This window comes from Peromyscus leucopus, chromosome 10, assembly GCF_004664715.2.
Source record: "Peromyscus leucopus breed LL Stock chromosome 10, UCI_PerLeu_2.1, whole genome shotgun sequence".
Lineage (NCBI taxonomy): Eukaryota > Metazoa > Chordata > Mammalia > Rodentia > Cricetidae > Peromyscus > Peromyscus leucopus.
The window spans coordinates 83,241,090-83,254,632 of NC_051071.1; the positions used below are offsets into that span (position 1 = coordinate 83,241,090).

At 39.0% G+C, this 13,543-nt stretch overlaps 1 protein-coding gene across 1 annotated transcript in view; it reads right to left on the minus strand.

The window, feature by feature from the left end:
• Positions 1–13,543, minus strand: part of Prkg2 (protein kinase cGMP-dependent 2) — a 105,682-nt gene that overhangs the window by 68,289 nt on the left and 23,850 nt on the right. The window contains exon 3 of the mRNA XM_028873158.2: positions 2,835–3,001. Within this exon, the coding sequence (XP_028728991.1) occupies positions 2,835–3,001 (167 nt within the window). The remainder of the gene's footprint in view (positions 1–2,834; positions 3,002–13,543) is intronic.

Consider the following 13,543-nt stretch of genomic DNA (forward strand, 5'->3'; position numbering starts at 1 on the left):
TCCACTAAAATCAGAAACAAGACAAGGCTGTCCACTCTCTCCATATCTATTCAATATATAAATTGCAGTCCTAGCTAGAGCAATAAGATAACAAAAGGAGATAAAGGGGATAAAAATTGGAAAGGAAGAAGTCAAAGTATTCTTATCTGCAGATGACATTATAGTATACATAAGTGACCCCAAAAATTTCACCAGGGAACTCCTACACCTGATAAACACCTTTATTGAAGTGGCTGGATACATGATAGTAACCCTCTTGTATGCCAATGATAAAAGGGCTAAGAAAGAAATCACAAAATCAACAACATTCACAATAGCCACAAACAATATAAAACATCTTGGGATAATCCTAACCAAGCAAGTAAAAGACCCATATGACAAGAACTTCAAGTCTTTGAAGAAAGAAATTAGAGAAAATACCAGAAAACAGAAAGATCTAACATGCTCATGGATCAGTAGGATTAACATAGTAAAAATGGACATCCTACCAAAAGCAATTTACAGATTCAATTCAATCACCATCAAAATCCCAACACAATTCTTTACAGACCTTTAAATAACAATGCTCAACTTCATATAGAAAAACAAAAAACCAGGATAGCTAAAATAATCCTGTACAATAACTGCTGGAGGTATCACCATCCCTGATCTCAAGCTCTACTATAAAGCTTATCTACAGTAATAAAATAGCATGGTATTGGCATAAAAACAGACACATTGATCAATGGAATCAAATTAAAGACTGAAACATAAATCCATACACCTATGGACACTTGAGTTTTGACAAGGAAGCCAAAATCATACAATGAAAAAAAAAAAAAAAAGGAAGCATCATCAACAAATGGTGCTGGCATAATTGGATGTTGGCATGTCGAAGAATGTAAATAGATCCATATCTATCACCCTGCACAAAATTCAAGTCCAAGTGGATCACAGACCTCAACATATATCCAGTTACACTGAACATGATAGAAGAGAAAGTGAGGAATAGCCTTGAACGTATTGGCACTGAAGACAACTTCCTGAATAGAACACCAGTAGCACAGACACTACAATTGACAATTAATAAATGGCACCTCATGAAACTGAAAATCTTCTGTAAGGCAAAGGACCCTGTCAACAGGACACAACAGCAGCCTACAGAATGGGAAAAGATCTTCACTAACCCCAAATCTGACAGAGGTCTGATCTCCAAAATATATAAAGAACTCAAGAAATTAGACATCAAAAAAGCAAATAACCCAATTAAAAAATGGGGTACAGACCTAAACAGAGAATTCCTAACAGAAGAATTCCAAATGGCAAAGAAACACATAAAGAAATTTTCATCATCCTTAGCCATCAGGGAAATTCAAATCAAAATTACTCTGAGATACCATCTTACACTTGTCAGAATGTCTGAGATAAAAACACAAATGTCAGCTTATGCTGAAGAGGATGTGAAGCAAGGGTAACACTCCTCCATTGCTGATTGGAGTGCAAACTTGTACAGCCACTTTGGAAATTAATATGGCAGTTTCCCAGAAAATTAGGAATCAACCTATCACAAAACCCAGCAATACCACTCTTGGGCATATACCCAAAGGATGCTAAATAATATCACAAGGACACTCGCCCAACTATGTTCATAACAGCTCTATTAGTAATAGCCAGAACCTGGAAATAACTTAGACATCCCTCAGCTGAAGAATGGATAAAGAAAATGTGGTACATTTACACAATGGAGTAATGCTCAGTTGTTAAAAACAATGACATCAGGAAATTTGAAGGTAAATGGATAGAACTAGAAAAAAAATCATCCCAAGTGAGGTAACCAAGACCCAGAAAGACAAACATGGTATGTACTCACTTATAAGTAGATATTAGCTGTAAAGCAGAGCTTACTATAATCCACAGACCCAGAGAAGCTAGGTAACCAGGAGGGCCCAAGGGAAGACACATGGATCTCCCTGGAAAGGGGAAGTAGAAGAGATCTTCTGGGTGCAGTGGGGGCAGATGGGGATGGGACTTGAAGAATTGAGTTGGATGGTAGTGGAGGGGAGAGTACTGAAAGAGATGGCTGGAAAGAGGAGTAGGGTTCAGGGTAAGGTAGAAACCTGGTGCAAGGGAAACTCCCATGAATCTACAAGGACGACCCCAGCTAAGACTCCTGGAAATAGTGGATATGTAGCCTGAACTGGCCATCTCCTGTGATCAGATTGGTGACTACCCCAATTATCATCAGAGAGCCTTCATCCAGTACCTGATGGAAGCTGATGCAGAGACTGACAGCCAAACATTAGGCTGAGTCTGGGGAATCCTCCTGAAGAGAGGGAGGAAGGATTGTAGGAGCCAGAGGAGTCAAGAACATCACAGGAAAACCCAGAGAAACAATGAACCTAGCTCATAGGAACTCACAGAGCCTGAACCAACAAGCAGAGAGCCTGCATGGGAAAGACCTAAACCCTCTACATGTATGTGACAGTTGTGTAGCTTGGTCTATTTGTGGGACTCCTGGCAATGAGAGCAGGGGCTGTCCCTAATGCTTTGGCTGGCTCTTTGGAACCTAGTCCCCATACTGGATTACTTTGCCCAGCCTTAGTACAAGGGGAGGTGCTCAGTCTTATCAAAACTTGTTATGCTGCCATGCTTTGTTGATACCCTTGGGAGGCCTGCACCTTTCTGAACAGAAACAGAAGTGGATGTGTGTGGAGGGAGGGTGGATAGGAGGAGAGGAAGGAGGGGAAACTTCAGTCAGGATGTAAAATAATGAATAGATTAAATTTTTATAAAGGCCCAAATCAGCAAAAACTCTTCATATGAGAACTCAAAAAAAAAAAAATGGCAAAACTCACCTGCCAGCACAAAGATATGGTTGCCCGGCTCTCCTTGCTTAATGATGTAACTGCCCTGTGGATAGTTTCTCCCGTACATGCATTCCACCATGTCTTTGATCTGTTGGGGGTCCAATCGCTTCAGAAACTGGTTCTTATTGAGGGCATCAGTGATGAGCTTTTTCTCACTGTTGTGTAATGACAGAAAATAAATGGTCATTAAAACTAATGAAAAGTATGAATGGTTCATTTCATTCTGGGTTTTGATATTATGATCTACAAGCTTATAATGGTTTTTGCAAAGACATATTTGTTTCCTGGTCTCATCAAAAATTATACCTATAGAATTACCATCTATTATGTGTCAAACCCTTAAAATATCTTGAATATTTTTCTGGTAGTTATTATGATATCAATTTAATTATCATTTATAATCCCATCTCTCAATGGAAAATTCCCATGCCATGAAGTTGTCATATGGAAACAGATCTGGAAAACAGGAAGAAGTTGCATTTGTGAGATTAGAAAGTGATATCCCTTCATTGATGCACACATGCATGTACAGTACCAGTGATAGTGTTCTTTTATACCTTATTTAATCCTATATCTTATAAAATAATTACTATTCCCATGTTTTATGAAGAAGAAGAATGAGAGGTAGGAAGAAATTTACTCCTCATAGACTTCGAATCGGAGTCTGTGATTCTACCATCCATGACACTTCCTTCCATCCCACTACCTCTTCCAAGGGCAAAGGCAGACCCCTTTGGTTTGATTGACATGGGGTGGGGTGAAAGTCTAGGTTTGCTTGAGAGTTTTTTTTCTAGGCATGTCTAGCTTGGGCAGAAACTTTGTTTCCAGTGCCACACTCTTATTCACTGCTCAAATTAAAGTCTTACTTATTGACAATCCTAGAATCCTCTGCCTTCTGTTGGAAAAGAAGCAGCTCAAAATAGTTACTCAATTGCCATGTGTTTCAAATGATTTAATTAACATACTCCATCGAAGACGATATAAAGTATTGAGCTGGAGGAAAAGACGCTCCACGAGCTGTCAGAATTTTTACATAATCCCTTTACTGCCAGTATGATTTTTAATGGCTTTTTTTCCCCTGCATCATTCATTCAAATGCCTTTAACAGTAGTTTGTTTTGGTTTTGTTTTTCTATTTGGAAACTAGTAACCTTTTCCTATACAAATGGTTTTCAAACACAAGCTAAGACTTCCTGAAATTAGTAACTTCCCCCATGACCTCGTCAAATCATTAGTCCACAGGGAGAAAACAGATGAACTCCTCTGTAGGAACCCCTCCCTTCTTAGAGAATCTCCCCCTCCTCAGAGCCATCCAAAGCGATTCACCATCTTAAGAACTCCCTCCCCTTTCATCTAAACCATCACAGAATCTTGTCAGTTCTATTTTCAATATAAAAATAGCTTGCATTTGTCACAAATAGAAGTATCATGCAGCTAGAATAAAGTCTACACTCAAGCAGACTCTTACCCAGATCCAAACACTGTACATCTCAGTGAGCTTATCTACAGTTAGAAGGGCCATTCTGAAGCCCTGGATCTTCACTTAGGGTTTCATGCCTTTAATATCAATTACATTTTCATGCTTTTATCCACCATGGAAAACCATGCTAGAATTGAAACTAGATAAACAATTAGCTTTGTAACCTTTATCTGCATTCCCTTCTTCCTTGTTGCCTAATGCAATCTTTCTGGTTCTTCCTAAGCGCTTGACTGTAGCCCCACATAGTTCGTTTATATACATACATGCATACATGATAGGCTGATCCATGAATGAGGGAGAATGTCAAAGTTCTCTTTCTTTAGGGGTTGGGTGACTTTGCCTAATATTATAGTTCACGTCCTTGAATTTCCTGCAAAGTTTGTGATTTCATCTTTCCTTAAAGCTGAAGAATATTCTACTCTATACAATTATTATGTATTTTAATATAATTCTCATTATCCATTCATCTGTTGATGGGCATCTAGATATGTTGGTTCTCTTACAAAAGATCCACTGTTGTCCTTTTTATTTTCAATTGGCAATGATGTCACCACAGTCTAAGAACAAATTCCAGCTCTGGACAAAGTTAACAGTGTCTCTTCTGAGATTTCAGCTTCTTGGGACCTGTCCTTGAAGCTCATCCTGTACTACATTATGAAACTAATCTCCCTAGAAAAGAAAATGATTGAATGTTTCAGTCTGGTCCAAACTCTCCTTTATCCATTAACATAAAAATTCTCTCAGCTGATACATACTGACAGCATAATTTCGCTAGGCATCCTTTTTGGCTCAAGTACTAGATATGAACAATATCCAAAAGGCTTGAGCATCAGTGGACTTCCAGTGCTCATGTAGTGCTCCCATTATTGCTTCCTCAGCGCCCCATACCCCAGTTTCCCAACACATATTTTTAGAAACAACACATATAAAAGTGCCCTGAGTTTAAGAAAATTTGGAAGTTCACAAACCAAAACTTAAAAGTTCACAAAAGTCTAGTGGTAAACCAATTATGTTCAAATCAGTATTTCAAAAAACTTTTTTGTTTTTTTTTTAAAGATTTATTTATTTATTTATTTATTTATTTATTTATTTATTTATTATGTAGACAGGAGAGGCTTCCTCTCTACTCCCAGGCTTCTTGGATTTCTGCCAACTGTGCTGGACAATTTCTTTTTCAAACACTTACACAGGACACATAAAACAGCCATTAAGAATATAACAGAATGGAGAGATGGCTCAGTTGGTAAAGGGTTTACTGTGTAAAGCATATAGACCAGAGTTCAGATCCTACCAACCATGTAAAAGCCAGATGGGGTAGCATGTGTCCTTAACCACAGTGCTGGGATGGGGTGATAGGCTGATCCCTGTAGCTCATTGGTCAGCCAGCCTAGATGAACTGATAAGTTCAGAAGAGACCCCATCTCTAAGTAAATAATAAAAGTGGAGAGTAACTGAGGAAGACACCTAATACTAGCTTCTGATTTCTACTAGTAGATGCACACAAACATGGACAAACACCACACACCCACATGAATATGAACTTTTCACTTCAGTGGACAACTATGATAGACCAGCTAACTCTCAGCACAACTTTCCCTGGTCCCACAAAACAACAACAAAAGATGATAGGTAACTGATAGACAGACAGGCATACAGATAGACAGATGACAGCAGATAGATTCAGCTGTTGGGAATAGCGGAGCTGTGTTAACCTAACAGTGACTCCACAGGAAGAGTCTCTCCCAACTGTGTTCTATGCTTCCTGTCTACCATGCGGTGGAAAGCTTGGCTACACCATGTCATACCTCCATTGTGTTTGGTCTCACTGAACACCCAGAAGAAAGAGAATCAGCTGGACACAGACAGAAACGTCTTACATGTTGAACAAAAGCAACTTTCATTCCCTTAAGTTGTTTATCTCAGTAATTTTGTCATAGACATGATAACTCTATGTATTTGTTAGACTTTCTATTGCTCTGATAAAACACCATGAGCAAAATCAACTAAGTAAGGAAAGGACTTATTTTATCTTAGCATTTGAGGTCCATCATTCAAAGTCATCAGATCAGGAACTAAAGGCAGGAACCTGGCAGCAGAACCTGATGCATTGACTATGGAAGAGTGCTGCTTATAGGCTTTTCCCTCATGGCTTGCTCATGCTGCTTTCTCATACAACTCAGGACCACCTTCCCAGTGCTGACACTGTTCGCAGTGAGCTAGGTCCTCCAGTACCAACCACTAATTAAGAAAATGTACCACAAGCTTGCCCACAATCAAGCTAGTGGGAGCATCTTCTCAATGGAGGTTCCCTCTTCCCAATAACTCTAGCTTGTGTCTAGATGACATAAAGCCAGCCGGCACAGTCAACTACAACAATCATATTTGATACTATCATTAAATCAACTAAAGGACATCAAGCCACAGAAAAGATGCACTATAAACTCCATAATTATATCTAGGGTATCAGATCAATGGATCAGTGGACAAAGGTGGTGAGCTTAATTCCAGAAACCCAAGGTGGAAGCAGAGAAGTGACCCCTGAAAGTTGTCTTCTGACCTTTACATCCATGCTGCACCCACATTCACATACATCCTATACACACACACACACGCACATCACTTATATTACACACATGCACACACACAATACTAGTAATAATAAATAAAAATTCTAAAATAAAATTATATCTAAGCCCACCATAGTTAAATTGCTGAAAACAAAATAAAAACAGAAGAGGGGATAAAGCAGCAGGACATGAGAGACACATAACCTTCAAACACCAACAACAGGACTGATTTACTCTTCGGCAGACATAATGGAAGCCAGAGCGCAATAGGAAATCTCCAAAGTGCTCCACAGAGCCCATTTCAATATCTTTGCCCTGAAAACAGCTTGCAGAATGAAAGCAAAATGAGCACATTTTCAAAATATTTTTCCATTGGCAACAGACTCATAATAGTGACTAACTCCAGGCCAAAGGGATGTGATCCCAGATGAGAAGCATCAGATGTGGCAGGAAAGAAAGAGCCACAGAGGAAGTAAGTGTGAGGGTGACTAGAGTAAGGTTGCCTTTATAAAAGAGGGATACCTTATGAAACATAAGATACATATTAAATAAATGTATGAAACAGGCAAGACTTGAAGGAGATGGAGAATAAATGGAGTTAACACAACAGAAGGTCCAGGAATTGATAAGAGTCTAATGGGAAACATTCATAAGTTAATGAGGCATGCTATCATTCAGGGCACTTCCTACAAGATTAATCAGAAAATGTTTAAGTCAAATCCTAAAATAATGCAGTAAAATATATGCTTAATTAATGCAAGACAATGACAAGGTGAGATAGAAGGTTAACAAAGAGTAACATACCAGGTTTAAATCAATCACTGTTATATTTGCATCACATACCAGTGTGGTGGAAAAAATTTCACTGGGAAGCCAGGATTGTCGAACTGATAGCAAAGCAAAACCATCAGGCATGTTATGCATTAAACAAATGTTTAAAGATAATGGGATAGGAAATGGAAAAAATGGATGATGTGTCAGTACCAGTTAAAGAGAATTGATGCTGTTTCCTGATAATAGCATCAGGAATCAGTCAATATGCTAAATAGGCATGCACCTAGGAAGACTGTATCAACGTGTATAAAATGACAACAAAATTCATGACAGAAGTTGACACAACTTCTACAATAATATTAGGATATTTTAACACATCTCTCTAAATAACAAAGCAAGTAGACATACTAGTTAGAAGCCATATCTAAAAAATTGATCATCAAAGTTTCCTTAAGCTCTAGATTTAACTAATTTTAACAGTCTGCATTCAGTAAGTCCAGTATTCTTTGTACACTAACCTTCATGAAACGGATCACATGTTAAACCATGAAAAAACCACAGAGCTTAAAAAAACTGGTATCTCAGTCAAAGCAAATGTTAAATCTAAAAAATATCCTGGCACAAAACATCCAGGAAATCTGGAACACTGTGAAAAGTCCAAATCTAAGTATAATAGGAATAGAGGATGGAGAAGAAACCCAGGTCAAAGGCACAGAAAATATTTTCAACAAAATCACAGAAGGAAATTTCCTTAACCTAAAGAAGGAGATGCCTATCAAAGTACAAGAAGTACATAGAGCACCAAATAGACTGAACCAGAAATGAAATTCCCTTGCACATAATAATCAAAGCACTACCCATACAAAACAAAGAAATAAAATGGAGAAGATATCAGAAGATGGAAGGATCTCCCATCCTCATGAATCAGCAGGATCAGTATAGTAAAAAGGGCCATCCTACCAAAAGCTATCTACAGATTCAGGGCAATCTCCATCAAAATTCCAACACATACACACACACACAGAGAGAGAGAGAGAGAGAGAGAGAGAGAGAGGAGAGAGAGAGAGAGAGAGAGAGAGAGAGAGAGAGAGAGAGAGAGAGAGACAAACACACAAACACACACACCACACATCTAGAATGGAAGAATCGGGAGGGGGAGGAGAGAGATGGACAGAGGAGAGAAAAACAGAAAGGACAGGTAGAATTAAGGGTCATTTGAGGGGTAGTATGTAAGCTTCATATACATGAAGTCGATCTAAATGAAAGCAGCAAATAATAGGGGAGACAGAGCCCAACTGGACATTTCTTGTCACCAAATGAAGCTTCCAGTACTAGGAATGGGTTACATATAATTTGTTGGCCAAAGGGGTCCTATGGAAATCTCCAAACAACCCAGGCTATAGAGGGAGTAGGGGGAAGAGAAACCATAATTAGGATCTATTATATGAGGAAAAAAATCTAATTTCAATAAAAGGAGAGAAAACATAAAATATAACTGTCAGTAAGACTGAAATCAAAATTATAAAATTAAACACAAGTTATATGTGTACATATATACATAAATATAAATCATATAGTATTTATTATACTACATAATGTAAGATATGTACATGATAAAGAAATAATATCTACTGGTTTTCTTCTACTTCCTCTGAGAAGGTTTGGAGCTTGAAAGATAAGGAAGTAAATAAAGACCTGATTAGAAAATTTTAAAAAGTAAATAAAATTTGCCATTGGAATTGAGGGCTGCCTGGTGGGCCCTGGCAGTGGAGGATCAATATTTGCCATGGCCTGGAGCAACACCCTTAATATTTGTCTTGAGTACTAACTTTGATATATGTTATCAAAGGTTTCATAATGTCCATAAACACAAAGTCTGTTATACTTTCTTGTTTGTTCCAATAAATTCCAGAGAAGATGCTGCTCTTTCCAAAAGTGGGGGCTGGAAGGGAGAGAAAGAGGGAAGGAGGGAGGGAGGGAAGAAGGAGGGAAGGAGGGAGGGAGGAAGGGAGGGAAAAAATATAATAATAGAGGAATATACTGGTGTAATTGATTTAGAAATTGAAATTTAAAATGTTATTTTATTTAGTGTGTGTGTGTGTGTGTGATACCTATGTATAAATACATAAATACACCCCCATATCACCTGTGTGGTGGTCAGAGGACATTCTGTAGATTAGGTTCTCTACTTCCACCTTCATGTGGGTTCAAGGGGCCAAATTCAAGTCACCAGGCATTAGAACAAGTGTGTTTACTCACTCATCCATCTCACTGGCCTCCTAAAATGAAACCTCTAATGATGTCAAGTATATTCTATTTGATAAAATTCTTATCACAATGGTTTTATACTTGAAAATTGAGAAGCTGATTCTAAAGTTCTTATAGCTATATAAAAAAAAAAAAGGCCAAACAATAGCCTCAGAAAAATTCAAGAAAAATGAAACAGTAAGAATTACTATAACTCAAAATAACTAATAATAAGTTAGTGGTATGAGGATGGAGAAAAGGGCCTTTTGTATAGGATTCAAAGTCCAGAAGCAAGCCTAGACGTGTGGAAATATATAACGAAGGGTAGTAGTTGTAACACAGAACTATGGCAGGCAAACACAGGACACTAGTGGAGAGCGTATCGGAAATTCTCACCAGTTATAATTGGAAATGAACACCACACTAAAGCCACAATGGCCATTACAGCACAGTCACCAGAATGGGTAAGAGGGAAATTGCTAATGTTACCAAACACTGCAGAGAATTGGGAGAAAGGTAATACATTGCTGGTGGGAATATCAGTCTCGTCAGCCACTCGGGAAAACTAGCCATCCATGCTAAATTTCAGCTTAGAAATACCGTACTGCCGAGCTATTCATTTCTCAGTTCACATCCGTCAGATGTCACACATACATGCACCAAAAGACATGACAGCAGTATTCATAGGCATTTAAATCAGAAGCACCCAAATGTCCATTATGGAGGTGGTCAGTTATACAGGGTCACACAGTAAACCCCACAAAGCAAGGACAATCCTTAAGTCACCACTACATATAACAAAAATGAGTTTTGCTATATAAAGAAAAAGAGAGAGACTGTAGAGTTGTGATCTATAGCTCCATTAAAGTCAGTGACTAAAATATGTAAAAATCAATTTATGGTAATAGTAGTACAGAGAGTAACTTGGAAGTGGATGATGGATAAAAACTGGGAGATGCACAAGGAGCTTCTGAGGTAATGTTCTATTCTGTGGTAATGGTTGATGATTACTTGGGTGTGTTCACTTTACTATTTGTGTGCTTCCATGAGAAATCAGTCTGTATATATTGTGAGAATGCACACACATGTGTGGAGGCCAGAGATGAACTTTAAATGTCTTCTTTCACCATTCTCCACATTATGTTTTTTGAGGCAGCATCACTCTCTAAACCTAGAACCCCTCAATTAGCTAAACTGGCTGGAGGGAAGGTCCTGAGGGCCCTCCTGTCTCCACCTCATGGTGTTGGGGCTACAGGTACACATTACCACACCTGGCTTGTTATGTGGGTACTAGGGATCCAAACTCAGGTCCTCATGCTTGCCTGGAAAGTACTTACACCACTGAACTGTCTCCCCAGAACCACCACTGATCCCAATTTATTTTCAAATGTATGTGGCTCGGGAACTAGAAAATATTAGCTCCAAATCTCAGTTCTGCGAGTTCCCAGCTTCACAACACTGGGCCAGTTGCTTAGCCTTCCGATTTGTGGGTTTCTCAGCAGTGATGAGGGCATGGCACCCCACCTGCTCCATACCCATACTTTGCAAATAACTCTGATAACACAACAGCAAATCCTCCGTGCATGGCAACATCACCAGTTGGCAACACAAGTAATTATAGCATGCTTTCCTGGAGACTGACGGGAAGCAAGGGTTCTGGGAAGCACAGAGCAACAAAGGCATTTCCAAGACAACTCTGCTCCATTCAAAGTTCCTCTAGTGGGCGGGATCTCAAATTCATACTCATCTGAGGCAACATCACAACCTTTCATAATCCTTTTATAGCACCAATTTGCATAATCAACATTCTTCAAAGCAATAAATTCCCGTCTTCCAAGCTGGCTCAGGAAATTCCATTTGTCAAAGTTCACCCACATTTCTCGCTGCTGGGTTCTCAGTCCTGGATCCTGAGTCCTAGATGTTAGCGACATCTGGCCTTGTGTTTGGTCATATCCCTCATCACCACGCTCTCTTGGTGGTAGCTTCTTTATCCAAGGTTTGGCCAACCTTTGCCTTCTCTTACCACCAGACATCAGTTCTATGTCCACATTATATGTTGTAATGGCATTTTATTTCACAGCTTAATTATACAATCGAATAAGAAGCATACATAAGACACTCTTGCTATGAGCACATGACTTTGAACTGGGATGTCAGAGTTTGATTCCAAGGTCTCCCATGTGGTAACTATGGAAACCTGGGCATGTCACCTAACCTCTCAGATTTTCTAAGCTGTAAAACAACAATAAACACAGTCCACAGGTCATGGAATTTCCAGAGAATTAAATTAGTTAACAGCATAATGTACTTAGAACAGTACCTGGGACATAAAGTATACTGCTCAAAAGTTAGCTATTACCATGATGAATCAGCTACTCACCACCAATTTAAAAACGGGGAGCTGGAATGATCTATATTCTTTACATAAGTTCTAAGTATATTCATTCAGGGAAATCACTTCCAAACGTTGGTGAAACTCTAATGGTTTAACCCCACTGCGTGTCCAGTCTCCTCACATTTCAGGGTGTCCACACCCACTGAACTACACTGTCCCCCAATGTGCCAGTCCACTTTATATCCCTATAGTCTACATCTCCCTCAAGACCCAACTTGAGATCTTCTCTTAAGACTGGGTGTGGTGGTACACACCTTCAATTCCAGCACTCTGGAAGTAGAAGCAGAAGGTTGCTGAGTTCAAGGCCAGCCTGTTCTATACAGTAAATTCCAAGCCAGTCAGCGCTACACAGTGAGAACTTGTTTCAACACAAACAAGTAAATAAAATATCTGACTAGGTAAAACAACGAAATTGTTCCTTCTTTCCTAGCACCTCTCTTACAGCATAGTATTCACCACCCAGGGCAGAAATCATTTTAATTTCCCCACAAGAGACTCAGAGCATGGAGACCAAGGCTATGCTTTCCTCCCCCACCTATTACTTAACCTCTCAAGCTATACCTGGTGCATATTAGGAATTTGATGAAATTGAGATTTCTAAAAAATATTCCAATTCCTCCTCTTTGTTTAAATATTATGGACTTAAGGGCAAGAGGGGGGCGCAAATGATGTCAGTCACCATCAAATGATGTCACAGATAGAACTGATAACCAGAATATGTTTCTCTTTGCTTCCACACCCTAAATTTGGATAGACAAGACAGAAAGATACCTAATAAATCCACGTATTTATAAACCAACAAGCCAGCCTGGACAGGGATGCTGTCATTCCTGTGGTAATCAAAAAACAGGCATGACTTTCTCCTGTCCGTCCTCATACCTGCTGCCCATGTAATCAGACGTGGTTCTAATTTAATCACGTTGCTGTTACTTCCTGCTTACAACAAACACTTCTCCATCTCTTTCTCAGGTTTCTGCAGATGGTTCTTTCCCCATGAGCATTGAAAACAGAGATTAATAATGAAATGTTGAAAACAACCAAAATGTACAAGGAAGTTAGCCTGACACACTTGATGATATGCACACCCTTGATGTTGTGGCACGGTAATTAGGTATAAATGGTAAACAGTTCTAAGTATCTAATTAGCACCCATCTTAGATCATTCAGCTGATTATTTTGGAAGTCAGAGCGGGGGAGGTACACATCCTTGTAACACAGGGGTTCTCAGTGCTAGC